We start from the raw sequence: 27,786 nt of genomic DNA, 5'->3' as shown, positions 1-27,786 counted from the left end.
AAAGGGTGTCATAAGGAGGAGGGAGAGAACTTGTTCACCTTAGCCTCTAAGGATAGAACCAGAAACAATGGGTTTAAACTGCAGCAAGGGAGGTCTAGATTGGACATTAGGAAAAAGTTCCTAACTGTCAGGGTGGTTAAACACTGGAACAAATTGCCTAGGGAGGTTGTGGAATCTCCGTCTCTGGAGATATTTAAGAGTAGGTTAGATAAATGTCTATTAGGGATGGTCTAGGCAGTATTTGGTCCTGCCATGCGGGCAGGGGACTGGACTCGATGACCTCTCGAGGTCCCTTCCAGTCCTAGAATCTATGAATCTATGTACAGGGAGTGTTTACAAAGTCCTATTGAAATCAATGTGATTATGCTTTTAGCCCCTGTTTAAGTATACCAGAGTAGAATATAATGTATTTAATAGCCAAAGGCATCATAAAAAGCAGTAATATTACATGCACATTGCTGCAACTGAAACCTTGACTGTTTACAAAATCAACTTGTTGGGATATAGCCAGACTGATTCATCCAGAGGTGAATAAAATGGCATAAAGCTATTTCATAAATGCAGTACTTTGTGACAATATTTTGTTAGTTTTTTATGACTATTCTTGTGTGTGTGTGTGTGTGTGTGTGTGTGTGTGTGTGTGTGTGTGTGTGTCGCTTTCAGAAATCTGATTGCCAAGAAAATCATTAGATAGGGTTGTTTTTAAACTACAAATGGAATGTCCCCTTATTTTTCATTTTATTTTCCCAACTTTTAGTTATTTTGAGTTCCCTGGTTCACTCGATGATGTAAAGAGGCATCAGGTTTGCTCAGCATGTCACTCAAAACTTAGCACCCGGTACTAAACGTCTATGCTGTGTGACTTCACCTCTATGGCAGCAACAAAGAATTAGCCCAAGAAACCCACAGACACGGCGGGAGACAATGCGTGGTTTTAAAAGGAAAGATATGGAGCAATGACAAAATCCTCCCTTTTGATCGTAAAATAGTCCCGGTTATACTGGGCTATCAACAGGAGTTCTTAGAGAATAGTGTCATGTCATTTCGTCAAACCAAATGGAAAGGCTGAGTGACAGGGAAATTCCTTCTCTAGTCTGATGAGTGTTGACGGCTGAACGCAGAGCCGGAGTACATGGGGGTTTGGGACTCAGGGAAATTGCTCGGCGGCTCCTTTGCGATGCGCGCTGCTGCTGCTGTGGTTACAGATTCATTCAAAGGGCTGTGGGGCAAAGCCGACGGGCTCTCTGTACCTCAGCTGGGGTAGGGAGAGGAGCCTGTCGAGACTTTCATTTGGAGAGTCGGCTGCCCTGAGCCCACTCTGCAGGGCCCGACTGGTGTGTGTGAGGGGTTTGCCATTGACTTCACCGCGGGTCTCAGGCGTTCAGGGGCTTGCCCAGGGCCCTGGCTGGCATCCGACACTCGGCCGAGAACGTGTCTTCGGGCAGCACTGGGGCGCGTGCCCTGCGCTGGGACACGCGGCTCGGGTCCCACCACCACCACATTAGCACTGCCCGGCGGGACCTGCGCCGCCCGCCCCCTGCCCAGCCCGTCCGGGACAGAAGGATTCGCTCCCTTGCGACGTTGTTAGTCACCCGATTGTAAAGCACAACAACGCCCTCGCCTTTGTGCAGCGGGGCGCGCTGTATATTTACTGTCCTCGCCTGCTACTTCCTTGTTCCCCCAGCGGGCCAGGTGCCGTAAACCACCCTGCGGGCACCACACCTGGCCCTGCGGATGTCAAAGGAAGAGGAGGAGATGCGGCTGCTGTCTGCCCATTCCCCGGGCCAATACCCCCCACTGGCACCAGCAACCCTGACCTGCCACCCCGCCCCGCTGCTTGGCACCTGGGTGCCTGGCTTGGGGGCAGCCGCAGCGTCCCTGGCTCTGGTGGTGTGTGATGCCCTGGGTGCCAGCCAGATGCCAGGCGCCTGCGTGACTCCCCAAGGGAACTGCACCCGTTTCCCGTTCTTCTCGGACTTCAAGGGCCAGAACAAGGTGGCCCTGAGCGCCGTGGAGACCGCCGTCCTCTCCTGCATCTTCCTGGTGTCCCTGCTGGTCAACATCTGCGCCATCTCGCTGCTCGCCAGGAAGAAGAAGAAGCTGCGCACCGCCAACTGCCTGATGCTCAACCTCTTCTGCGCGGACCTGCTCTTCATCAGCGCCATCCCCGCCATCCTCGTGGTGCGCTGGACCGAGTCCTGGGTGCTGGGGGACGTCGTCTGCCACATGCTCTTCTACGTGATAAGCCTCAGCGGCAGCGTCACCATCCTGTCGCTGGCGGCGGTCAGCCTGGAGCGCGTGGTGTGCATCGTCCGGCTGCGGCACACTGCCCGCTTCAGCTGCAAGCTGCTGGTCGGGACCCTGCTGGTCATCTGGGGGCTCGCCGCCCTCGCCACCCTCCCGCTCTGCCTCTTCTTCAACGTGGAGCCCCTGCTCATGCACGGCAAGGTAAGGAGCGGCTCCGGCGAGCTCTGCCCTGCGCCAGCCTGGGGAGTTGGGGGCAATGGGGGCCCAGGTCAGTACAGTGCCCAATGATCCAGCCCACCTGCTGCCCAGTGACCCAGGAACCCCAGCGGGTTGGGAAGGGGAGGCTGGTTTGGGAGTCTCCAGCCTCGCCTCCCCCGAAGTGTGTCAACGCGGCCAAAGCTCTCAGCCAATAGAAGCCGCAGCATCTGTTCCGACTGGCTGGATGAACGTCCCAGGTTCTCATCAGCACCGCAAAGCAGCGGCGAGAAGCGAGTCCGTGCGCCTGGAGCCGGTGTAGCGTGAGCCGGGAGCCGGTGTAGCGTGAGCCGGGAGCCGGTGTAGCGGTCTCCCTGCCCCCGGAAAGCGGCAGTGCTGGCTGTAGTCCTGCCGGGGCGCCCTGAGATGCGATGCTGTTGTTAGACCACGTTTGGGGGAGGGGGGTGCTGCTGGAGATTATCCAGAAGGCCAGATCGGATCGATTCAGGTCGAGCGGTGTGTGACTTGTTATTCCAGCGGGTGCTGCAGGGCAGAGACCTGGGATTACAAACTGGGGCCGTTACCCGGAGAGTGATGCCGAGCTCCGGAACTGGGGTTAGACGTTAAGAGGTTAATGCCCCATGAAGTGTTATAAGGGGGCAATTTTTCAACAAAGCCTTCAAAGGTTGGCAACGCCTTCTTGCCTTCTCCTTTTTGGCCCAGCAGGGTTGCTGGAACAATTTGTATAGTGGGGGTGCTGAGAGTCATTGAACCAAACTGTAAACCCTGTATTTAATGGAAACCACTTCAAGCGACAGGGTGCAGCAGCACCCCCAGCACCTCCAGTTCCAGCACCTGTGCGGACCAATATTGATGTTGGGTGTTACCTCTGTTTATTAGGTTACATTTAGCCACTGAGGTGTGGAATCAGAGTAGGAATGAACTTCTTTTAATGTAGGATTTGATCCTGATCCGCTGAAGTCAATAAATAGCAAAAGTCCCATTCACTTCAGCACAGCAGAATCAGGCCCTAATTGAGGTCTTCAGTAGATCTGTCCCACGTTCAGACTCACATGGATTTTCCCCCCATAGAAGAACTGTACCACCAATTACTTTGTTCGGCAGTGCTTTGTCCTTGCACTGCATCTTGTATAAACATGAGGCGTTGTGTTCCAGCTTAGAGCTGGGAAAGCCCCTTTTCCGCATGCTTCTCTTTTCAGTGATCAGCTGCCTGTGCCCAGGGGGAGTAGCGCCTTGCATTAATTCAGATAAGAGCTTTTCCTGAAAAATGCACAAACATCTTTTTCTTTTCAGTGTACAATAATCCCTCCTGCATGCAAAAACAAACAATATGCTTACAGAATATAATACTGATTTAACCAATCCTTCGAGGTTTTTAATTGGTTTTTCCATTTGTTTCTTTAGAAGTTATGAGTTTACATTTGAAAATTGTCACTAGCATTTGCTATGCTATTTAATTATTGTACCAATTCCATATTTGCATACCAAATCTTGTGAACTACACACCTGTCATCATGTTTTGAAAAACATTCCACATCGAAACAACTATTTTGTTTTCATTAGTAACTATTTCCATAGATCCTGTTTATGTAGTGGCCATTTACTTTAATGAGCATCAAGTCAGATGAAATGTAAACAATGACATATGTTTGCAGAGAACTTTATACTGAAAGTAAATATCTAAAATACAATATTAATGATTTTCTTTTATTCTTTGTAAACAGGAAGTTCAAATTTGCACCTTGGTTTGGCCCAGCATTGCAGGAGAAATCTCTTGGGATGTAACATTCACCTTTGTGGTCTTTGTAATACCAGGATTAGTCATTGTGATCAGTTATACAAAAATTTTACAGGTATTTTTTTCTTATAGTTTTATTACAAAATGACATCTGGGTGGCTAGTAATGTAGTAATGCTAAACAGTATAAATTGTATTTGCTCAAGTATAACAGTTTCAGCTGAGAGAGTTTTGTTTTCATTATAAACAACAGCGAAGCTTAAACAGTGTGTTACCAGAAACCCAAGATACAGTCAGTCTTAATTCATGTACACTTTGGGGCACCTTACTTAATATCATGTATTGATCATAATTAAGGGCCTATATAAACTTGCTAGAGATACTGTACTAACAAACATCTCAAACAACTGAAAAATCACTGTTGAGCAGATCCTGCATTGCTTGTACCCCCAAAACTCAAAATGGATTCAGTGGGAGTTGTACGACAGCAAGGAAGAGCAGCTCTGGGTCATAAAGTCCTTAAAACTGTTTTCCCTCCACGCCCTTTGAATCTACCCTTTTCCTGCTTTAATTATGTGTCATAATTAGGGCTTCTGATTTTAGGTTTTAACTGATAAACACCAACACTGCAGTTACAAAAAAATGAAATTAGTATTATCCAATAAACACCACAAATGGTTTCTTGTGGAGTATGATTTCTCAAGTGAAGTAACATTTTGTGCATTTCTTGGTCCATGTAGACTCTGCTGGTGCATACTAGAGGTTCACTGTCTAGTGTGCTTTAGTGTAGTGCTGTTTGAAACAGTATTACATTGTAGCCCATTAGAGGATATTACAAAGAGAGTACTCATTATAGTGTATACATAATGTGTAAAGAGAAAGCGCCAAATCCTTGCTTTTTGGACATCTACGTAAAACTAAAAAATTGCTAACCCCCCAAAATCAAATTAATAAGTGCCCTAAAAACAGAAGCCATAGTTATGATGTGTATTACTCTCGCCCAATCTCCAGAATGTTTAATAAATGTCAGCAAACAAAAGCAGTAGACAAAAAAAAAAAAAAAAAAAAAAGGCGGGGCAGGAAAAGGGACATTTTTGTTCTTTTTCTCTCTGGGAGGAAGGGGTTTTCTAGTGGCTTAAACATGGGCCTGGGAGTCAGGAACCATTGAGATTTAACCTATATTCTGACACGAACTCTCTCTGTGACTTTTGGCAAGTCAAGGGCCCTGATCCTGCATGGTGCTGCAACCTGTCAACTGCCATTAACTTCAATGGGAGTTGAAGGCCCCCAGCACCTGGTAGGATTGCATCTGAAGAAATGAGGTTCTTACCCACGAAAGCTTATGCTCCCAATACTTCTGTTAGTCTTAAAGGTGCCACAGGACCCTCTGTTGCTTAGGGCCAGATTGTGACTCTAGCCACAGGCCATGCTGGGGTGCCTTGTGGGTATCTTATGGAGTGCAAAGAGAGCACAGCTGCTCTGACATCCTTGGAGAGCATGGGCCACACCCTGCCCTGCTTCACAATTCTATTGCTGCATGTCAAAACCCTCACTCTTCTCCAGGGCTCACCAAACTGTCCTCTCTCTTACCAGCTCAGGATTCCTTTTTCTCTTACCAGCCTGAGGGTTTCCTCATAGGCCTTTTTCATCATAGCCCCTCTTGGGCAGCCTCCCCAGTTTCATTGGCGGAGTGGCCCTGCTCCAGGCCTGCCTTTGTCCCTGGACTTTCTTTCTTCTGAAGAAAGGTTTCTCCTTATATTTCCTGGCACTCCTTCCCAGCCTGGCTTGCAACAGCCTACAATTTCCAGGGTCCCTCTGAGGAGTACAAATGACAGAACTTCCTTGTTCAGTACTTAATTGGGACCAGGTCATGCTGGACCCATAGCCTCCCTGAGAGGGTCAGTGCGCACCCAAGATCCACAGGTATGAAAACAGTTTTTTCTAGAGTTCAGCCAGAGAGAAGAGAGGAGTCCACAAATTAACTGCAGTGCTGAGTGGACTGACTGAGTTACAGGCCAGCATGCTATTCTACAGCAGACAAACCTCCTCTCCAGCACCAATCCAACCCATTCCAGATTCCCAACTCACCCTCCTCCTTGAGCCTCCCCCCCAACGCGCACAGACAACTACCATCCTTGTCCTTCCCATTCATCAATGCTTGAAGCGCTAGAAAAAAGCAGATTTTTGACCTGTGGATCTTTGAATGTAAGGCCTACCTAAATGCTGACTTGGGTGTGGTAGGTGGTGCAAATGTATGTCCTTCACACTGTCTCAGTTTAGGGTCCTTAAGTGCCTCACTTCCTCTCTGTTGCCAGATGGAGGCCACATCTGGGTACTGTGCAATGGATCATGGGGTATGACATGGTAGCGCACCAAATAGCCTAATTTTAAAAAGGAGGCAACTACTGGCAGTGGATGGGAGAGAGAGCACTGTTTGGCAGTGGCAAGCATCTGTCCCTACCAGAGTGCAATTTTAATTGACCAGACAGACCTGAATACAGCCAAGCACCGTGGAGCAATCCATCCCAACCCCATCCACAAGCCAAACTGATTAGATAGGAAACATCATCAGCAGCCCCATGTGAGTTCCCAACTCTTATGCCAGGAAGCAGCAATCTGTCTCCCAAGCCAGTGAAGGCCATGCAGGACAATTACTCCAGCACTAGGACCCTAGTAACATATACAGACAGCAGAGCTGGCTGAGGGGGAAATGGGCAGATTAAGGACAGGGAGTAGTAGAGCAAAGAAGGCTGGGCACTCATTTCTATGCATTCTCCTTCCACCACTTACAACCATGAAAGAGGTTCCTTGGTTTTGACTTTCCACATGGGATTGATTTTCCCCCTGAATTAGGGTCCAAGCCAGTGAAGTGCTGAGAGCCTTCTGAGAGATGCTAAGCCTTCTCCTTGAAATTAACAGGAGCTGAGGGAGCTCAGCATCTATCAAGGCCTCTCGGAAATTCAGGAGACCAAAGCCTCAGTATCTCTGCAACAGCCTGCCACAGGCTGCAGTTCAGAAAGTCATAGGTACATTGTGCTGAACTTTGCCCCATGTTAATAACATGGATCTGTTTGTTGGTGGCCAAGACCTGGGTTATAACTCCCTGTGTGATTTTGGACAAGTCTGTTAACCCCTTTGTGCCTTAGCTTTTCCAACATTAAAGTAGGGACAATACTTTACCGCCCTTGTAATGTGCTTTAAGATTCTGTAACGAAATGAATGATGTGAGTGCAAAAAGACTGATTCTCCCCTGCCTTAGGGCTGCTTTGCAATGCTCCACTTGCACCACTAAACCCAGGATGGGCAGAGCCAGTCTTAGGCGCCTTCATCACCACCTATTCCTGTGGCCAGTGCAGGGCGCATCACCAGCAGCTCTCTCTTGTACCAGGGTATTGGACCTTGACAAAGCAGCACCACAACTGAGGGAGGGCTAAGATGGCTTAAATCACAATGAACATTCCTTGGTCAGAACTAATGATAAGGAACCAAAGTACTTACTCATAATTAGATGCTGGAGAGGTGGGCAATATTATTGGTAAAATTTAACATATTTAAATACCAAATATTGCATCTAGTGAACAGTAACCGTCACTATTCAGGTCCCACTTTAACTGAATTTCAGTGAACTAAACCCCGCCGCCGAAGACCCCAGGCCTCTTGAATCCTCTGGGCGGCCCTGCAAGTCACAATCATTATCATGCTTCTGTAACCCATCTTTGCTGCTAGTGGGAGCTGTGCATGAGGAAGGAGGATTTTGCCTCCAAAAGCAGAGATTTTTCTAACTCTCCAGCACTATTTTCATACTGGTTTCAGGATTACAAAACCACAGTAAGACAGTATGTAAAACAGCTTTCTTCCACAATAAAAAGAACACAATAATATGATTACAACATGTAGAGAGGAAAACGAGGTGAAAACTTTTGTATAACATTCAAATAATAAACAAATTGCATTTCAGTAGGAATAAGGGTTTGTATTCTCAAGGTGACAAACATTTATTTTCAGTGCATTGGGACAGGTATTCATGGCTCTGTTCAACATAGTTATTTTTCATTTTCTTCAAAAGCACATTTGAGGGTTAGGAAATAACAGAGAGAGGCACCAGCAGCAACAGGGCTGAGTTATAGTGCTAGGAATTGGGGAAAGGGTTTGTAGGAACTCCTTGCCCCAATTTGCGGGTGTGAGCTTCATCTTCCCAACCACTCCACATTTTACCTATCTACAGCCACATATTCAGACTTAATGCGGATTTCACTTGATGTGAATAAGGTCACTAGCTTGTTAAATATATGCAGTGTCTAAAAATGTCAGAACTCTTGGCTAAATTCTGCAATCCTTAACTAAGCAAATCTCTCAGTGAATTCAGTGAGAGTTTTTCTCCAACAAAGACTGCAGAATTCAGATTTGTGGTCCTTTTAATCAGTGTTAATGAAACTGGAGACGTGTTTTAAGGCAAGCCAAGTTAACCTGTGACTTGAAGAATGATCAGCAATTCTGGAATGTGAACTGTTACATGAGCAGCCTGACATATAGTGGGATAAGGGATAAAGAAGAATAATGATAAGCCTAAAAAGTTTTGGGTTGTAAATTACCTCAGAGCTTTTTGAACAGGTCTTAACATTTCTTAAACATATGCTTTAGTATTATTAATAAATTAGTGTTTATCTTTATGTATTTCACAGAGTATATCCTCTAAGATCCTGGGTATGCTGTTTAGCTTCAGCTTTCTCTCTTCTGACTCTGGACTGCCATCCCTGCCCCTTCTCTCTCCCCTCCTGACAATACACTCTTTTTCTTCCTGTATATCTTTTGCTTCTGCAACTCCCTTTTTTATCTCACCTTGCTTCTAGGATTCCATCACTTTCGCTTTCCTTCTGCTTCAAGTGAATTGGCATCCAATCTCTTTCCCTTCCCCTAGCCTAGAACAGACACTGTTTATATGGAATTTGAATCTTAAAAAGTTTGGTTCTTTCTAGAAATAGGGGCCTCTTTTTCTCCCTGTAAGACAGCAGTAACTTCTGTTGAGCACAATGGGACTTACTGATGTCCTATATCAGGACAAGCAGGCTCCAAGAGTAGGTTCAGTTTCCAAGAATGCCTTCTCCCATCCGTACTATGAAGAAAAATAGGCAAATGGGTCTAAGGGCTGCTGACGTGAATGCAACTTCACTGTTAGTGAAAGCATACCATGTAAACGTCATGAAAGCAAACAACATCTGCCACCCAAACAAACATTTGCCACCCAAAGAAACACATGCCGCCCATGATTAGCTGAACTGATTGGCAAGCCGTGCTAGACAAGAAACATTTTAAAAAGCAGCCTGGCCTTTGAAATAACCTGCATAAAATCATTCCACTGCTGATCAGTAGCTGATTATCTCTTCAGTGCTGGATCCATCAACCTTGGGTGTGTGCACAGCAGTGATTTAGAGCAATAATAAGGACAACACAAGTAATGTCAACTGGCTCTTACTTGTCCTTTCATTACTATTGACACTAATAGATTTTTTGTACATCACTGGTACACAGAAGTTTCCTGGGAACTTTTTAATCAAACAAATGCAGGTTAAGGGACTAAAAGTATAAGGTAAACACTACGTTTTAAATAACTACAGATCCACAAATAAAACTTATGTTCCATGGTAAAGGCCTTTTGAAATAAAAATGTCTTGAAACCTGCTTTAAAGGACTAATTCTGTTACTGTCTTCAGGTCAAATGGAAGGAGATAGCCCTATCCTCACAGACAAAGACCTAAATGGTGCCTCTCCTGTTCCTGCAAGCTTCAGGCTAGAACAGAGCACTTCAGAAAGCACGAGGGTAAATAGGAAGCCAGAGGCGCAGAAAGGGACTTAGACCTGATGATGGGCCTTAAAAGTTAAAATCAAAATCAACCTCTGCAGCAATTGGTAAGAGCCAGTGCTTAATCTGTGCCAGGGCTTGTCACAGCGGAGCCCCAGCACTCTAGGGTTGGCAATTCATAGCCCTGGCACCTGGGCTTGCTGGGTCAGTTTTGAAAATAAAAAAAAATTGCTTGAACCCCAGCACCTAATTGCTTGAGCCCTGGCACCTCTTTCATTAAAAATTAAGTACTGGTAAGAACATAACGGCCATATTGGGTCAGACAAATGGTCCATCTAACTCAGTATCCTGTCTCTGACAGTGGCCCAGATGCTTCAGAGGGAATGAACAGAACAGGACAATTTCAAGTGATCCAGCCCCTGTTGTCCAGTCCCAGCTTCTGGCAGTCAGAGGTTTAGGGACACCCAGAGCTTTGGGTTGCATCCCTGACCATCTTGGCTAATAGCCATTGATGGACCTGTCCTCCATGAACTTACCTAATACTTTTTTGACCTAGTTATACTTTTGGCCTTCACACCATTCCCTGGCAACAAGTTCCACAGGTTGACTGCATTGTGTGAAGTACTTCCTTATGTTAGTTTTAAAACTGCTGCCGATTAATTTCACTGGGTGACCCCCTAGTCCTTTTGTTATGTCAAGAGGTAAATAACACTTCTCCTATTCACTTTCTCCAGACCATTTATGATTTTATAGACCTCTATCATATCCCCCCTTAGTCAGCTCTTTTCTAAGCTTACCAGTCTCAGGCATTTTATTTTCTCCTCATATGGGAGCTGTACTATACCCCTAATCATTTTTGCTGCCTTTCTCCTTAGCTTTTCCAATTCTAATATATCTTTTTTGAGATGGGGCAACCAGAACTGCATGAGTATTCAAGGTGTGGGCGTACCATGGATTTATATAGTGGCATTATATTTTCTGTTTTATTATCTATCCCTACCCTAATGGGTCCTAACATTCTGGTATGCAGGATACCCTCTGCCTATCCCTGATTTTGGTCAAGCACCTGCATTCAATATTAGCAATGGACCAACCATTTTGGCAGCTCACTATATAGAACATGGTAATAGGCTAACCCAGATGACACAAAAGAGGCTCAGAGCCGTTGGTTAAGATACAGCCTCTCTCTGGTGTCCTCTGGTGATAGTCTTAAAATCATAAAAAACAGCTCTGACCGATCAGCTTTCATATGACCTTATAACATCAATCCCTGAGCAAGAGCTATGCCTAGACACCAGATTACACTTGCCCATTGAAGCAACACCCCAGGAAAGACTGGGAAGCCTGGAGAAATGTGACTCTTCTTATATTTCCTTTCTGATCTAGTCAACATAATTTTAGTCTTGCCACAATTCCACCTAAGCCATCCCATCCTGGGATTTTATATTACAAGTGCAGAGATACATAATAGCTCTCCAGAGCAGGGGTCGACAACCTCTAGCACGGCGCTCATCAGGGTAAGCACTCTGGCGGGCCGGGCCAGTTTGTTTACCTGCTGCGTCCGCAGGTTCTGCCGATCACGGCTGCCACTGGCCGTGGTTTGCCACTCCAGGCCAATGGGGGCTGCGGGAAGCGGCGTGGGCAGAGGGATGTGCTGGCTGTGGCTTCCTTCTGCCACCATTGGCCTGGAGCGGCGAACCGCAGTCAGTGGGAGCCGCAATCAGCCTAACCTGCGGACGCGGCAGGTAAACAAACTGGCCCCAGCCCGCCAGGGTGCTTACCCTGGCGAGCCACGTGCCAGAGGTTGCTGACCTCTGCTCCAGAGCCTAGAGAAAGTGGGATAGATAGCTGGGCATCATCTGCACTACAGTCACATCCAAACCACATCGCTCACCTAACTCTCCAAGAGACAAGCAAAACTGAACTGGGGATCACCCTATCTAATTCAAGCAGTGACTAAGAAGAAGTATATACATACTAGATGAGACTACTCCATGGCATCATTGTACAATGAGCATGATACAAAGTATTACTGGGATGGTGTTCAGTGATCACACAGTGTGTAGGTTTACTTGCAAGAGTTCTGGGTTTATCCTGTGTCCAATTCCTACTGTCTGTGCATAACAAGAGCGCCACAGCATCCTGCCACAGGCCCTAATACCACAACTGGGACCAGTTCAAAACTGTTATAATCATATCCTCAGGTAATGAAGCAATACCACAGATATCACAGATACCACAGATATCAGGCCTCCTTGTCCACTCTGGTAACAAATGCTAGCTTGACAAGCGTAGTTTCAGTGCTGTGTCCAGGCTGAAATTTATCATCTACATCTGTATTCTCCAAGTGTTTGGGTAGTTGATTGCTATCATCTTCTCAAGCACCTTGGCCAAAATAGCAGATTAGAAAGCAGTTTGTAATCCAATTGTCAACACTGCCCAACTCTCCTGTCAGGCAGGACCCAAACTACAAGACCTTCATCAACTCAGAGTCTAAAACTGGTCTCAAATCTTCCCACCAAAGCAAGGAATTTGAGACCTCTGTATGCAACAATAATCTCTTAAACAGGGTGTGTTTGCAAAATCTTATTCTTAACAAACTCCAGAGAAATAGACCTCCAGTGATTATAGATAGTCCAGATGACTAAAATAGATACATACATTACACAGGATTGATAAATCGAGAGAAAAGGTGGGTGAGGTAATATCTTTTATTAGACCAACTTCTGTTGGTGAAAGAGAAAAGCTTTTGGGCTACACAGAGCTCTTCTTCAGGTCACTTCCCCAACCGTATCTCGCTAATATTCTGGGACGCAGGGCTGGTCTTACAGATGGGCGATGTGGATGACCACCCAGGGTGCCATGGTTGACGGGCAAGGAGCAGGGCAGGCCTTGGGTGTGAGGCTGCAGAAGGGAGCTCAGGGTAATGGTGGGGTGGGGGGAAGCAGCGGGAGCCTGGGGCAATAGGGGGATGGATGGGGAGGCAGCAGGGGCCAGGGGCAATGGGAGGATGGGTAGAGTGGCTGGGGTAGGCAGCGGGAGCCAGGAGCAATGGGGGGGGGAGGCAGTGGGAGCCAGGGGGAATGGGTGGGAGGCCGGGGGAGGCAGCAGGCCCAGGGGTGACAAAATACAAGTTCTCCCAGGGCACCATTTTCCTTAAGGGTGGCCCTGCTGGGACCAATATTGCTACAACAATACTTCAAACAAGGTTGATAAATGATTTTTGAGGACACTGTCAGCCCTGCAAACTAACTGACTTTTACACAGAGAATAACTGATAAAGGGAAAAGCTTGTCCTGAGTTCAATGTTTATCTCCACTTTCACTCTAACCTGAGCAAGACAAGTGTGATTATTAATCTTGTTCTCATTGGGGGAAATGTTCAAAGGCACAAAAGGCAGTTAGGTTCCTTATTCTCACTGATTTTCAAAGCCTCCTAGTTAGGCACCTAACTGTGATTTGTGCTTTTGCAAATCTCTCCCCTTGTCCACATCTTACAGGACAGGACAGGAAAACTGAGACACAGAGAAGTGAAGTGACACCTAAATCTACATACCAAACCAGTGGCAGTGCTCCTGTTCCCAATCTCACCTTCAATCCACTAGTTCATGCAGCTTTTTCAATAAAAATAATGTGCATGTAGAGAGTGATTAAGCTAGAGACGCAATATTAACGAAGTATTACACGGAATGAGTCAAATTGCAACTTCTGGAATAAAAATAAATAGGCCAAATCAGCATAGCTTCATTGACTTCACTGGAGCTGATTTACACCAGCTGAGGATCTGGCCTAATGGGAGAAAGTATTTAGCTGAAGTGTTTGTCTGCTGAATTTTGGAGGTGGGGGTTAGTTTTATTAGATCTACAATTAGAAACTTTAAATAATGGACACATTTTAATTTTGCTGTGTTGACTTCCCCGAGAATGGATTTTCCACAAGCACTAAGCACTCACAGTTCCAATGGAAGACATTGGGAGCTGGGGAGTCTTAGCACTCTGGAACTTTAGAGCCCACAGCCCAGCTCCTGAAACATGCTTAAGTGCCTAGCTCCTACTAAAACCAATTGAATTGTTTATTGAAATCAATCTGGATCAGGGCCTATGTGCCTCAATTTTGCTTATTACGCGTTTACAGAAAAAGTAAAGACTTTCATAAAGACTACAGGATGCACAAGGTGTCAGGGCTGTTGTAGACAAAGTAATTTTGATCAGTGGCTGATAAACCAAGATGTCAAAGACAATACACTGAATTTTAAATACATTCTCACTCAACTTTAAAACCTATCACCTAATGAAAGTAGTATGCATCTGGGAGGTCTGAGAGACAAACAGAAATTTTGTGGAAAAAATATTCTGCATTTGAAAGACATCTCTGCTTTAACCAGTATACCATACCACTGAAAACCCATACACAGAGAAAAGTCTGAGCCAATCCCTGGACCCAGGCACACTCAGACATTGGAGGTGGGAAAATCTGAACCCAGATCCAAATTCTGCAAATGGTCCATCCTTACAATGGGCAGAACCAACATTCTGGTCTCAAACACCTACATACGTTTTTCAGGTGTCAAAATCCGGATCTAGATTTTGAGTCTTGAGCCCATCTCTAACTATCTGTAATAAAATTTTAGTGCAGCTCTACTCTGAAAATTAGTACGCAAAAATGGCACCTGCTTACTCAACAGTTCTGCTTCGTTTGTGTCCCAGTCATATTTGCTGACTTTAGTGACTAAATTGTTACTACTTTTTACTCCTATTTACCTGCAGAGCCAAAATGTCTATAAAAGAGTGAGCTGGATTCTCGTCTTTGTGCATCAACAGGATTGTTAGCTATACTGCAGTCACAGTCAATTACCCCTGTGTAAAAATCAACAGATTTACACAGATGAAATAACCTAGATTATCATTTGAAGGCAATGGGATTTCAAGGGTAATGAAAGGGCTAATTTGACTTTAATGCAAAATGGGTGATGAGCACGAGAAGGAAAGAACCTAGCTTGACTACCAGAGTTTCAGGGCTGGCAGTTAGAAAAAAAACAAACCATTTTTCTATTAGTTAACTCAGCACATTGGCAATGTACTCATTGAGAGGCAATAAATACAGAACTCTTGCCCTTTATATAGTCACTTCCAGAGCAGAAACATGATTTGTCAAGATTCACTTCTGCAGCTTTAAAAAAAAGCTACTCAGCAAGCATTCTCTGTTACAATAAAAGTTATTTTGTTTTTGAATGCAGATTACAAAAGCATCAAGAAGAAGATTAAATGTCAGTTTAGCCTACTCAGAAATTCATCAGATCCGAGTCTCCCAACAAGATTACAAGCTATTTCGAACTTTGTTTGTGCTGATGATCTCTTTCTTCATCATGTGGGGTCCAATTGTCATCACTATTCTCTTAATTTTAGTTCAGAACTTCAAACATGATTTGAATATTTTGCCATCATTTTTCTTCTGGATAATGGCATTCACTTTTGCCAACTCTGCCGTCAATCCAGTTTTGTATAATGTTACCCATTTCAGACACGAATGGCGGCAATTTCTTTTGTGTTGTGCAGCTCTTCCTGGACGGAGAATGACACATACAGAAACCACAGGAAGAAGAAATGACCACAGAGAATCTAACTTATCTGTAATTTACAAATAAGTAATGTATGAACTATGTTTCAGCTGTTGCTTTGGCTGCTAAACCATACACTTTCCCACACTGACCAGCTCACCATTTTATAGTATTATATGCTAAAGAAAGCAGATAGGAAAATAATTATATCTATAGTTCAACTTCTACAATCCTAACCCAGGCAAAATTCTATTGTCTTGGGAGTTTTGCCTGAGTAAGACTGCAGAATTTAACCCTATTGGCCTAATTCTCTTCTCACAATGATGTAATCAGGAGTAACTTCACTGACATTGGTGGAGGCACAGTAATGTAAAACAGTGTAACTTTGGAGAAGAATTGGTCTCTATGGGGGCAGATTTTCAGATGGTGTAAATTGTCCACTGACTACAGTGGAACCATGAAAATTTACAGCAGCTGAGGATATGCCCCAGTTTTACTATCCATTTGCCAGTAAGAATAGAAACCAACTTTTAATGGGTGTAAAAAGTGCACTCAAAAATTTCCATGCAGTCACTAAGCCCATAAAATAAAAAAAGGCATTTCATGCATAAATCAGGTGACTGGCTGCCTGAACATACTTTTGTGCAAACTACCTTTATGCATAACATGCCAATCTGAGTAGGCAGATGTGGTTTTTGCTGGTTCAATGAGCGCATGATCATTTTTGCTGGTATGTCCTACGTTTGAAAATGTGGTCCTTAGAACTAGTCAATCTCTGGCACCATTTTGCTGGATTCAGCAATGTTACAGTAGATAGAAATGATTATTTTTCTTAAGAGTGTAAAAACAGGGTCATTACAAATGGTGCATTTTTACACATCTTGAGTCAAGAATGAATGCAATAAAATAAAGCTATTCTGTGATGTGATCAATGAACTTCCGTATGAGGAGAGATTAAAGAGGCTAGGACTCTTCAGCTTGGAACAGAGGAGACTAAGGGGGGATATGATAGAGGTATATAAAATCATGAGTGATGTGGAGAAAGTGGATAAGGAAAAGTTATTTACTTATTCCCATAATACAAGAACTAGGGGTCACCAAATTAAATTAATAGGCAGCAGGTTTAAAACAAAGGAAGCTCTTCTTCACGCAGCGCACAGTCAACTTGTGGAACTCCGTACCTGAGGAGGTTGTGAAGGCTAGGACTATAACAGCGTTTAAAAGAGAACTGGATAAATTCATGGTGGTTAAGTCCATTAATGGCTATTAGCCAGGATGGGTAAGGAATGGTGTCCCTAGCCTCTGTTTGTCAGAGGATGGAGATGGATGGCAGGAGAGAGATCACTTGATCATTGCCTGTTGCTCCACTCCCTCTGGGGCATCTGGCATTGGCCACTGTCGGTAGACAGGATACTGGGCTAGATGGACCTTTGGTCTGACCCGTTACAGCTGTTCTTATGTTATGTTTTGTATTTAAATATTATTTTGCTTTCCAGTGAGACCAATAAAGAAGCCACAATAAGTCAAGAGGACTTAAGGCATTTTATAATTAGATATTAGGGATTTTTAAAAATATTTGCCTGCAAGGTTACTAGACAAAGTCAAAAACCAATAAGAAGAAAATGAAATATTGCATACTTAAGTACTGCCATTTGGATTCCTATTTCTAAGCACTGCAATAAAATAATATTTTGTCAATAAAACAATCATCTTTTTATATTTACACAATATGCATTCCCTGTTATCCATGTTTATTAAAAGTTTCATTGGTTTATTGACAGGGTGAGCTACAGAGCTCAGATAAATATATTTTAAGTTTAAATGAAGCTGCTTTAGAGGTCTACAACAAAACAGTCAATTTGTAAACTTTACATCCATATTGATGTTACAAGATTTGCTTCCATAGTTTCAAAACTCCTTAAGAGCAGAATCCTGAAACAAACAAAATAAAATTAATAATATTTCTAAACCAGCACTAGAAAGATAAAAAATATACAAAAATGTATAAATTTTAAAGTGTGTGTAAATGTATTTCCTTTAAAGTAGTCTTACAAATATCAGTCTATTATTTGCAATGTTATTCTGCTCTTTAGATCTGTAGCACATAATTCCAAAGGATTTTCAACTCAACATAGAACAGGAATTAATCAGATCTGTTCCATTTGTTCCGGACATTAATGCTGAGGCAAAGAAGGAGCTAGCACAGATCAACCACAAGAACCATTTCAAAATATATTTAAGTAAGATGTACCGTAACTTTTCATTTAAGATTAAAGATCACAAAAAATGGCAGTAATAGACTATCCTAATGTACATACATTTATTTTCTTGTGATTTTTGTTTTTAGTATATGCTGATACAAGGCCAGGATGCAATGCCCTACTTACAATGACATAATAGCTTGCTCTGCAAGCAGTCCTGGGTTCAATATAACTATTTGTGATAGTTTTATTGTCATTGGGAATACTCACAGAGGGCGAAACTGTGAAACTCTTACCCACATTAGGAAAAAGCTTAGTCCACAAGCAGGCCATTGACCTCAAGGCCCAACCTGACCCACAATCAGTAGGAGATTTAGCTTCAGAAATGCAAGATAAGTGGCAAAAAACACCAACAGCCTTTTCTCTATAGTTTCTTTTGCTTGAAAAAAAGATAGTTTACCAAGAACTGCTATTTAAATATAACTATATTTATATCAAGCCAAGACCTGTGTAATTAGTAATTTATTTATTGTGCACTTCAGCACAGTTTTAATTTAAAAAGGCAATGAAGAATCTTTGGAAAAAGGATTTAACTTGAAGATATGGGTCCAGAATCAAAACTGAAAGAGTCTGGATCACTTGATGATTACCTGTTCTGTCCATTCCCTCTGGGGCACCTGGCATTTGCCACTTCCAGAAGACAGGATACTGGGCTAGATGGACCTCTGGTCTGACCCAGTATGGCCATTCTTATGTTCCCTTCAGTGGGAGTTTTACCTCAGTAAGGCCTGCATAACAACTGAGTAAGGACATGAGGATTTGGCCCTCTTGCGAATAATTCTGTAGCTCTTGCTAGCAAAACTATGAGATGCAGGGAGGTCTCTGTTCACAGAGAAATTGCATTTACATGGACTTTGTATGAAGAATTTCCTAATGCAGATGTTTTGATAATCTTTTTTCTTTTTCTTTTAGCTCTTGTACAAATATCCACAATCACTGTCCATTGTTCCAATGTGTATCTGTTTGGTGTGCAAGAATTTGGCTCAACAATACTAGGGAGTTCAGAATCAATTAATGCTCTGGTAAATGATCTGGAGCTTTTGTCTGAATTGCAACTGGCACGCCTGACTAGCGGAGGAGGTGCACAATTGGCTTTAGGTCGCCATGACACTTGATGCTGGGGTCATCTAGCCACCACTCTGGTCTCTAGCATAAAATAGAGCAGCCTGAGAGGATCCAAAACATCAGTTCTCATTCACAAAGAGCATGGAAGCCAAATTAGCCCTGGTAGACACCTCCAACCACTACCCACCATCTGAAAGAGCAGGCAAAGAGGAAAACATGCAACACAGTGGGGCTGAGTTAAGGTTTGTGTGAAAAGCGGGGCGTCTTCAGCTTTTACAAGGGGAAGGCAGTTAGTACTGGGGCTGAGTTAAGGTTGATGCTGTACTATTAGAAGACAAGTTCCTAACTTTTGTATTTAAATTTTATCATTTAATGTTCTATTAATATATTTTTAGTATAGAGGGTGTTTTTGCAACTTTAACTGTGCTTTAAAAAACTATGTTAAAGATAATTGCAAATATTTTAAGGAAAACAAGTACTCTTTTATGTGGCGATTCTCCTGAGATGTTTGTAGATGTCTTGTCACAAGCTGTGAATATTTATGAACTTATACATTTTCTTTACAACTTGTAACGTCTTGCAAACATTCACAATTGATTTACTAGTGTGCAAACATTTCATATACTTTCATGTATATTTAATAGAAACACAGGATGGCCATAGTGGATCAGACCAATGGTCCATCTAGTCCACTATCCTGTCTCTCACGGTGGTCAGTACCAATTGGTTCAGAGCAATGTGCAAGAAGCCACTTTTGCACACCTCTTCCTAAACTGGAGCTGGTGCACAAACGCTGGGCTCCATTTTACATTCTTTCTTCATACATAGGACTCTCCATGACTCTAATCATTTTAATTTCCCATCTTTTGGCCCCTCTATTTCTGTTATATTTTATTTGAGGTGGGGTGAACAGAACCAAACACTGTATTAACAGTGTAGTCACAGTGAGAAAATACCATCAATATATACAGTGGCATTATACTATTTTCTGTATTTTTTCTGCCCTATTCTTTAGGCAGCCAAACATTTTATGTGCTTTTTGATTCCTGCTGTAGACTGAGCACATGTTTTCACTGAGCTGTCCACAGTGACACCCAGATCTTTTCCCTGCGTGGTTACAGTTAATTCAGAACTCAACAATATGTATGAGTAGTTAAAATTATTTGTGCAGATATTTATTGCCTTGTATCAAAAGTGAATTTCATTTGCAGTTCTGCTGTCCAGTCTATTCTAAATAATTTTGTATGGTTTGCACATTTTCATTATAGACAACATTTATTTTCATTCTGTTCACCCAACTTCTCCAGATCATTAATAAATATATTCAGTATCATCTGTCCTAGTAGGTCTTTGTGATACCCCAATGTCAACATATTGCCAGGCTGAAAATTAACTATCTATGTTAGTCTTTGTTCATCTATTCATAGATTAGATTCAGAAATTGTAAAGCCAGAAGGGACCACTCTGATCATCTAGTCTGATCTCCTGTATAACACAGGCCATAGGACTTCCCTGAATTAATTCCTGTTTGAACTAGAGCATATCTTTTAGACAAACAGCTAGCAAAAGTACATCTACATAAGCTGGGGATCACATCCCTGGCTCAGAGTGCAGATGTAGCCCATGACTACTTACTTTCCTGAACAGTGTCTTGTGGGGCTTTTTAAAAGTCTAAATAAATTATATCTACAGTTCTCCTCTATCTCCTATTTTGTTGACATCCAAATAATTCTAATAGATTAGAAAGATAATTTTCCTTTACAGAAGCTCTGATGGTTTTGTCCCTTTCATGTCGTATTAATCTAGGTGTTTTGCAACTCTCTTCAGTGTTTGTTTCCTGGGATGGGCTACCCAGGAAACCACAGGGCAGTAAAAGTGAAAATGGCATATCTGAGACTGAGTTTGCAATAAGCAAATAAATTCATATCACAGCTACTAAGTGCAGCCCTGTCCACTAGAGAAAAAGCTTCCTAGTACAGTAGTCATTTCACCTCCCAAATACAATTTTCTGAAAAAAATATTCTTACCATTATGGACAATAACTCTGTATTTTCTGTCCAAGCAGAGGTCGACCTGCCTTTGCCTGATAATTCTCTGTACCTCAGGTGACAATCCCTTCGGGTCCCGGGAGAACACAAAGGAGTAACTATCAGCACAGGTGCCATCGTCATTTAGTTGGCGGCAGGAGTAATGAAGTGCATAAGTGTCATAATCTGTGTCGACCACCCAGTGATCATCATCTGGAAGAAACCATAGGGAAGGAGCAAGGAAGTTATAGAGGTAGGAGGAGACATTCACCTAGAGAGAATTTTGCATTTACTCAATCACAGAAGAATTCCACACACTTTAGTATTAATGCTGGCAAACGGTCCATAATGGGCCTGATCCTGACAGGTGCTGGACCCCCACAATACTTAGTGAAATATTGGGAAGTTCCATGCTCCTGGCACTGCTCAGGCTCAGCCCCAAGACGCTAGCATCACCACAACATGTGGGATGCATTTAGTCAATTAGATTAAATAAATCAACAGGAGCCAACTGGCCTGAGTAACATGAATTCAACCTTTGGCCTCTTCTTGGCCGACAGGCAGGAAGCTCTCACTCAGGGAGAAGTGTCATCTTGAAATCATATTGACCCTTTTAAATATCATTCCTGGCTGCTTGACATTCAGTTAACCTGGAAAGAACCTGCCACCTACCTTAGGACGTGTGTCCCTCAGGATCGTTCCAAGTGCCATACAGTTTGTGAGTCCACCCTTTAAAGGGGAGGCAGTCTCCACCAGCAGACTACTACCAAAACTGGCATTGTGTTGTCTCTGCCACCTCCACAGCCCAGCAGTCATAGCCATACTGTGGGTCAGTACCTGTGCAACCTGCCTTTATAGTGGATATTGGAGTGTATTATTTTTTAAATACATATTATAACTAAAGATAGGTCTGAGCTGCAAAGCTTAGACGTGGATGCAAACTTTCCCAATATACAGGAGCATTTGGAGGTAGGGTCTTGGTTCAAGCTTATTTATAACCAAAATAAGGTGTGATGAGGATTTCCAGGTATTACTTCTCTCACAAAGAAGCAATATGTGTTTTAAAAGCATGCAGTTTTAAATTCTTAGACAGAACCCCATATAATTCTGCCTGTTTGCTTCATTTGTGTGATCTGAATTTAAATAATGGAAAACTATTGCCCTTACAACCAGCCTTCTTTTGCTTATATTTCAGTGACATTACAATCCTTTCACAAGCAGTGTTACAGTGTGGAAGTTGCACAAACTGAACAAATTCTTATGTATTATTTTAAATAATCTGTGACAATGTAAAGTAAAAGTCCACTAGGTTAGGAGGGTTTGCACCAGCTTTAATTTTAAACTAACTTGGTAGAAGTTTGGATCTATTTTAGGTGGAAATAATGGCACCTCGGTCATTTTTAATTTAAATGCTGAAAAACATGCATTGCAGCTCTTATCAGGCAGAATAAATCCATGACCTTTTAGACCATGCAAGCCTCAGGAAACTGCAAGTGCTGATTCTGTGGTGGGACTGATTGCTCTGGGGCAAAGGTTAGTCCCATTTGGAAGGTCAAAAAGAAAAAAATAAAGCCTCTTCTGAGTGAGCTGTGGAACTGGCAGTGGGAGGATAATAAAGGAAAACTCCCATACTTCACAACTCACCATCTGGATCCATCCATCATCTGCACAGCCCACAAGTGTTTCTTCACACAAGGAGACAGATAGGCTCTGGGGCCAGTCCAAGGAACAGAGTTATTTTCCAAAGCAATCTTAGAGGATGTCTCCTGTATTACCCTCTCAGCCCTACCACCAAAGAAATCTTACCCACTTCATCACCAATATGATGAGGTTTTTTTTCCAGAGTCTGAGTCCTTTCCCCTTCTGCAGCCACAGTAGAGAAGTCACAAATACTGTTTTCACCTAAGTCCTATTTACACAGCTATTACTATCGCTGAGGTTCTTTGCTTTTAATTTCTTGGTAGGGAAGTAGAATTAAAAAAGCAATAGATATTCTGAATCTTAAGGAAATTGCCATCACCAGGCTCTATCATGTAGATCAAATATGAAGCCTAAACTAGTTGACAACATCCCTTAATGTAACGTTTTAAGTCTGTAATAAAACTAAGAAAATATAATGTTGGATTCTGTGATGCAGTGCATTGCTTTACCAAAACATGGGAGAAATTTAACAACAAAATAAAACTACTTGGGAACTTTCTTTATACTTCATGGCAAATGCTTCTGTCTAATGGGCCTTATTTTTGTGTGTATAGTGGTGCACATGCTCTTTTAAGGACTGAAAACATAATGTTTAAAATGGTCAGCCACAGGGTAAAGCTGGAGAAAATAAATATGTTCCTGCTGGTCATGAACCAGATTACTCACAGCTCTCCTAGTCACATTACCTTCTGGAAAGCTTTGTTTTCCTACCACAGAAATGATTTAAACTGTATTTGTGTGGGAAAAGTATATCATCCTGGTGCTTCTTAGGTTTCTTATAAATGTGTATTTGCTAGGCATATGCAAAGTATCACAAATCCTAGTCACAATTTGCAATTAGAATTTCAGACCGTTCTCAGCTATTTAGCATTTAGTGTAACAATTAATGCCTCCCTAACCTCCCTACATTCACAGAAATGAACATGGGGGGGAGGGGGGATGTAAGGGGGAGAGCTGCCATCTCCAGTTTCCACACCTCATGGACCTCCTCCTCAGTATTTGGCCTCCATGGAGTTGAAGGAGGTGGTGCTGGCTAGCTGGGTTCTGCCAGATTCTTCTTCTCCCTCTTCAGGAGGACCAGAGTTTGCAGCAATGTATAGTACAGTGCTCCCATCTCTGCCGGGTGGGCATCCAGCAATCAGGGAAATCCCTGGAAGTATGGCTCAGCAGTGAGCTGGCAAGAAAGTGGACAGCAAGTCAGAGGCAAGTGGCTTCCTGAAGATCCCCTGAAAACTGTGTGTTTTTAGGGTGGAGCCCTCATCTCTTCCAAATTCCATCTTCTCTCAGGCTTGGTCTACACTACCCCCCCTAATTCGAACTAAGGTACGCAACTTCAGCTACGTGAATAACGTAGCTGAAGTCGAAGTACCTTAGTTCGAACTTACCTTGGTCCACACACGGCAGGCAGGCTCCCCCGTCGACTCCGCGGTACTCCTCTCGCCGAGCTGGAGTACCGCAGTCGACGGCAAGCACTTCCGGGTTCGACTTATCGCGTCCAGACTAGACGCGATAAGTCGAACCCAGAACTTCGATTTCCAGCCGTCGAACTAGCTGGTAAGTGTAGCCAAGGCCTAAGTGGAGCTATTCCATGGAAACTTCTTGAGTGAAGAATGCTGGAGTTTCTACTCCCCTGCATGGGTTAATCTCACACAGGGGAGAATGGGAGTGTTGAGAGTTTGCTTGTCAAAAAAAGAGGAAGTCCGTGTTCACAAAGTATCCACAAAGGCTAAGAGCTGCAAAATCCTCCTCTACCAGGTTGTTGTTGATGACTAAATCTGAAGTTAGGCTTTTTCAAGAAAATTAATACATTTAAATAAAAAGCAGAGCTGAACTAAAAAGAGCTCATAATCTTCTCAATCTCCTTCTACTCCTTTCATGTGATGACTCTGGTCTATATTATGGGGCTTGGAAAGAAAATAAATGTATGACCTTTGCCATGCAAAGACCTTGACATCAACCAGCTAACACATGTGAAAACTAGAAACTGCCTCATTCGCTCTAGGATTTTACCATGTGGCAGGTACCATGTGTTAGCTAACATGGCTAAAAAAATCCCTTATTTTCCCCCTGTAGATACACCGAAAGTGACAAGGGTTATCATGCAGCCCTAGATCTCCTACTTCAAAAACACCCCACTACTTATTAGTACTCACTTCCCTTCTGGAGAAAAGAGGCGACACCCCAGTACTTCATCTTGAACTTGGCAGGATCCTCAGTGTCAGTGAAGGAGCCAATCATGTCAGCACAAACATCCCAGTTACTGCAAATAGAGTCAGACAACAAGACATTGAGTTCAAACCTGGCAGCCTGGACTTGGGGTCAGATAGTGATGAACACGTGGGTACAAGGAAGGGTTAGAGCAGTGGAGAGCACAGCAGAAAGCCAGGGAATGGGAAGAGAAAGAAGGGTGCCAGGCAACTTACTTAAACAGCCGGACTCTGCCCTTGGCAGTGGCACTCATTTGTCCATTCTCATCTATGGTGAACTGGGCTACCACATTGTCCTGCAGGAACAGCCCCTCAGGGTCTTTTTTGGCCATGGCGTACCAGGTGCCAGTATACTGCAGGGAGAGGAGAGAGGCTCTGGTTAGGTCTGGGAAGTATGGCAGTCCCAAGTGTGAGGAAGACCATAAAAGCGGGATCTACCTGGACCTTGCAGAACTTTCCTGATCTTTGGCCCCAAGCCTCCAAATCGTACCATCAAATTAGAGAATAAATTCAGTTGCTCCTACCCCACCAAAAACAATTTGGAAACAATGCACCAAGGAGCACAAGCACCACAAAGGTTCCGATTCAGCAGCTGGCCCTAGCTGGTTTTGGCCCCAATCCTCTAAGTTCTAATGCTTAAAAAGAGAACAAGGATAGCTGCTCCTACCGTACAAACCAATTCTATACCTTGCTATGATAATACAAATAATCAGAGTAATAATAATGTAACTCAGCACATGGCGGGGGGCAGAGGGGGGATTTTGCAGTGGAACTAGAGCAGCTGAACTTCTCTCTTCTGATAGAGTTTTTGAGTTTGGGATTTTTCAAATAGCTGGATCCAGCAAGCCCAAGGCTCTGGATGAAGGGGGTGGGGGTTTATGGTGCTGCTGGTCCCATTTGTAGCCGGGGCTAGATCTTTTGCTGCATGCGGAGCTGCTGCTTTCCCCCTCTCTTTAGAACACACCCTTGTTCTCTGTTTAGGCCTTTGGGGCTCTGGGCCACAAGCTGCCTGTGCCCAGGTGCTGGATCTAGGTTTTGTGGTGCTCTGCACCGGAGGCTGGGTGTTTGGAGCAGGAGGAGTGGGCAGACCGGGGCTCTATTTTGATAGTACATTTGGGGCCTTGGGGTGAAATTTGGCAAGATCCAGAGAGCAGGGAGTGGAGCGGACACCTACGCGAGCCTTGTCGAAGTTCTCTTGGACTCTGAAGTTGCTCACTCTGCAGTCCCGCTCCGCTTGGCATCCACAGCCCAGCAGGCCCAGGGCCACCAGCAGCAGCCAGGCCAGGAATCTCCCCGTCTGAGCCATCCTACTCCTACGCAACAGCAAACAGACACAGACCAAATCATCAACGGGGGGGCCCAAGGCATACCGGGTGTCCCCAAGATGCTCAGAGGGGCCCCCAAAGCAGCAGTGGGGTCCCCCAATGCCCTCACAATAGAGTACCCCCAGCACATAGGGTGGGTGCTCCCCGAGGCACCCAGAAATGGGGCCCCAAAGCATCCAGAGCCCCCCCCCCCCAGTGCAGATGGTGGCTCACTGCAGGAGGGCTGCAGCATTTCTAGCCACATCCCTGAGCGATCCGAATCATCACACGCGGCGGACAAGAGAGGCTTCCCCAGCTGGAAACGTGTCTCTTACAGAGAAGCGCAGACCCCCGTAGTCAGCCGGTTTCTAGCCCGAGCGCTCGCACAGGGGAGAGGAGGCGACCGGAGGGCGCAGGGCTGGGAGCGCTTTATACAGCTCCGGGGTGGGGGTGGGAATCTGCTCTTTCGTAACTTCGCGGGGCGAAAGACTAACAAGGGGAGTGGGGAAAGCTGATCGATTCCAGCTAGGCAAGGGGGCCCTGCGCAGCAAGTTCTTGCGTAACAACGGCAGAGCAGGCAGAGGTAACCCAGGCGATCTTTAACCCCAGCCCGGGGAGAAACGCGTTTACTGTATCACACAACCCAAAAGGCAAGACCCCAAATCGGGAAGTGTGTGTGTGTGAGAGAGAGAGAGAGGTGCCAACTGTCCCTATTTTATATTATATTATAATTATTATTATTGAACTACACTATCCTGTCCCACTCTGTTACCCCAAAGTCCTGCTTCTCCAGTGTACCCAGCGGAGTTACAGCTTGTGGCCTCATTTGTCTCCCCCAGATTTCCTGTTTCTACCCTTCGAATGCTGGCAGCCTCGTGGTATGTGTGTGAACGTTCCACTCAGATCGGGTAGCTGTTTGTTCCAGAGCCCCAGACCTTGCTGGTGCCTGAGAACCCAAGCCCAGCTTCCAGGCACCAGGAGCTGTCCCGAGCTACAGCCTGAAAGCCTTTCATAGCCTGCTCCAGAGTGCAACAGATGTGTGCAGCTGCAGCCTGGGGACATTTTTTGGGTCCTGCCTTCGGAGGAGGCAAAAGACCACCACTCACTTCAGTCCTAACACAAGCCTGGTGGGGATACACATGATTGTGAATGTACTAACGTTTGCACACCCCACTCGGGTCCCTTTCTACGTAAATGATGAGGCAAAGTTCCTCCAAAGTTTCTTTCTTGGCAAACTGTTTTTAGTTATATAAAAGATTATTTTTCTCCTATCCAGGCAAGTGGTGGTGCCTCTTGGTCAATATTTGTTCTGTAGTTTCAACATCTTTAGAAGCATTAGAGAAACCCTGTTAAACATTTTCCAGCTATGTGACTCAGAGCAGGGTAGAAAAAAGCATTCGCAGCAGCACCAGTTCACATATTCACATCACTTCCGTGTTTTTAAAGAGTAAGGGGCTAAGGCTGTTAGTTGAAGCCAATGCCAAATGCCCATTCATTTCAGAATTAAAAAAAAAAAAACTCATTCAAATTTAGAGCTGCTCAACAAGAGGGGGGAAATGTACTTTGTAAAAGCACATGCTGGACAGAAATAGGGCACCTAGTCCAATAAACATGTCCTTCCCCTGAAGCTTATCTCAACCGTTCAGTTTCCTCTGTCTCAATAAA

The 27,786-nt window shown here is 44.1% G+C and overlaps 2 protein-coding genes across 2 annotated transcripts; one reads left to right on the top strand and one right to left on the bottom strand.

Annotated features, from left to right (window-relative positions):
- The first annotated feature begins 438 nt into the window (after positions 1 to 438).
- FFAR4 (free fatty acid receptor 4) lies at positions 439 to 16,484 on the top strand. The gene is made up of 3 exons (XM_054034979.1): positions 439 to 2,448; positions 4,188 to 4,316; positions 15,236 to 16,484. The coding sequence occupies exons 1-3, from the start codon at positions 1,735 to 1,737 to the stop codon at positions 15,641 to 15,643; spliced, it is 1,251 nt and encodes a 416-aa protein (XP_053890954.1). The 5' UTR covers positions 439 to 1,734; the 3' UTR covers positions 15,644 to 16,484.
- An 802-nt stretch (positions 16,485 to 17,286) lies between these two features.
- RBP4 (retinol binding protein 4) lies at positions 17,287 to 26,564 on the bottom strand. Its single transcript, XM_054034980.1, has 6 exons — positions 26,457 to 26,564; positions 25,992 to 26,130; positions 25,034 to 25,170; positions 24,764 to 24,870; positions 20,910 to 21,122; positions 17,287 to 17,488 (listed from the first exon to the last, which is right to left on the bottom strand). The coding sequence occupies exons 2-6, from the start codon at positions 26,121 to 26,123 to the stop codon at positions 17,475 to 17,477; spliced, it is 603 nt and encodes a 200-aa protein (XP_053890955.1). The 5' UTR covers positions 26,124 to 26,130; positions 26,457 to 26,564; the 3' UTR covers positions 17,287 to 17,474.
- Positions 26,565 to 27,786: the final 1,222 nt, after the last annotated feature.

This window comes from Malaclemys terrapin, chromosome 7, assembly GCF_027887155.1.
Source record: "Malaclemys terrapin pileata isolate rMalTer1 chromosome 7, rMalTer1.hap1, whole genome shotgun sequence".
Taxonomy (NCBI): Eukaryota; Metazoa; Chordata; order Testudines; family Emydidae; genus Malaclemys; species Malaclemys terrapin.
Note: the sequence above shows the minus strand (reverse complement) of the source record. Positions and strands in the feature narration are given on the sequence as shown.

Excerpts from the sequence above, each read along its gene's own strand:
- RBP4 (XM_054034980.1), bottom strand. The coding sequence starts at position 26,123 with ATGGCTCAGACGGGGAGATTCCTGGCCTGGCTGCTGCTGGTGGCCCTG. Across the intron at positions 24,871-25,033 it reads GGCAGAGTCCGGCTGTTTAA|TAACTGGGATGTTTGTGCTG; the intron begins GTAAGTTGCCTG and ends CTCTATTTGCAG. Across the intron at positions 21,123-24,763 it reads CTCTTTTCTCCAGAAGGGAA|ATGATGATCACTGGGTGGTC; the intron begins GTGAGTACTAAT and ends GGTTTCTTCCAG.
- FFAR4 (XM_054034979.1), top strand. The coding sequence starts at position 1,735 with ATGTCAAAGGAAGAGGAGGAGATGCGGCTGCTGTCTGCCCATTCCCCG. Across the intron at positions 2,449-4,187 it reads CCCTGCTCATGCACGGCAAG|GAAGTTCAAATTTGCACCTT; the intron begins GTAAGGAGCGGC and ends CTTTGTAAACAG. Across the intron at positions 4,317-15,235 it reads GTTATACAAAAATTTTACAG|ATTACAAAAGCATCAAGAAG; the intron begins GTATTTTTTTCT and ends TTTTGAATGCAG.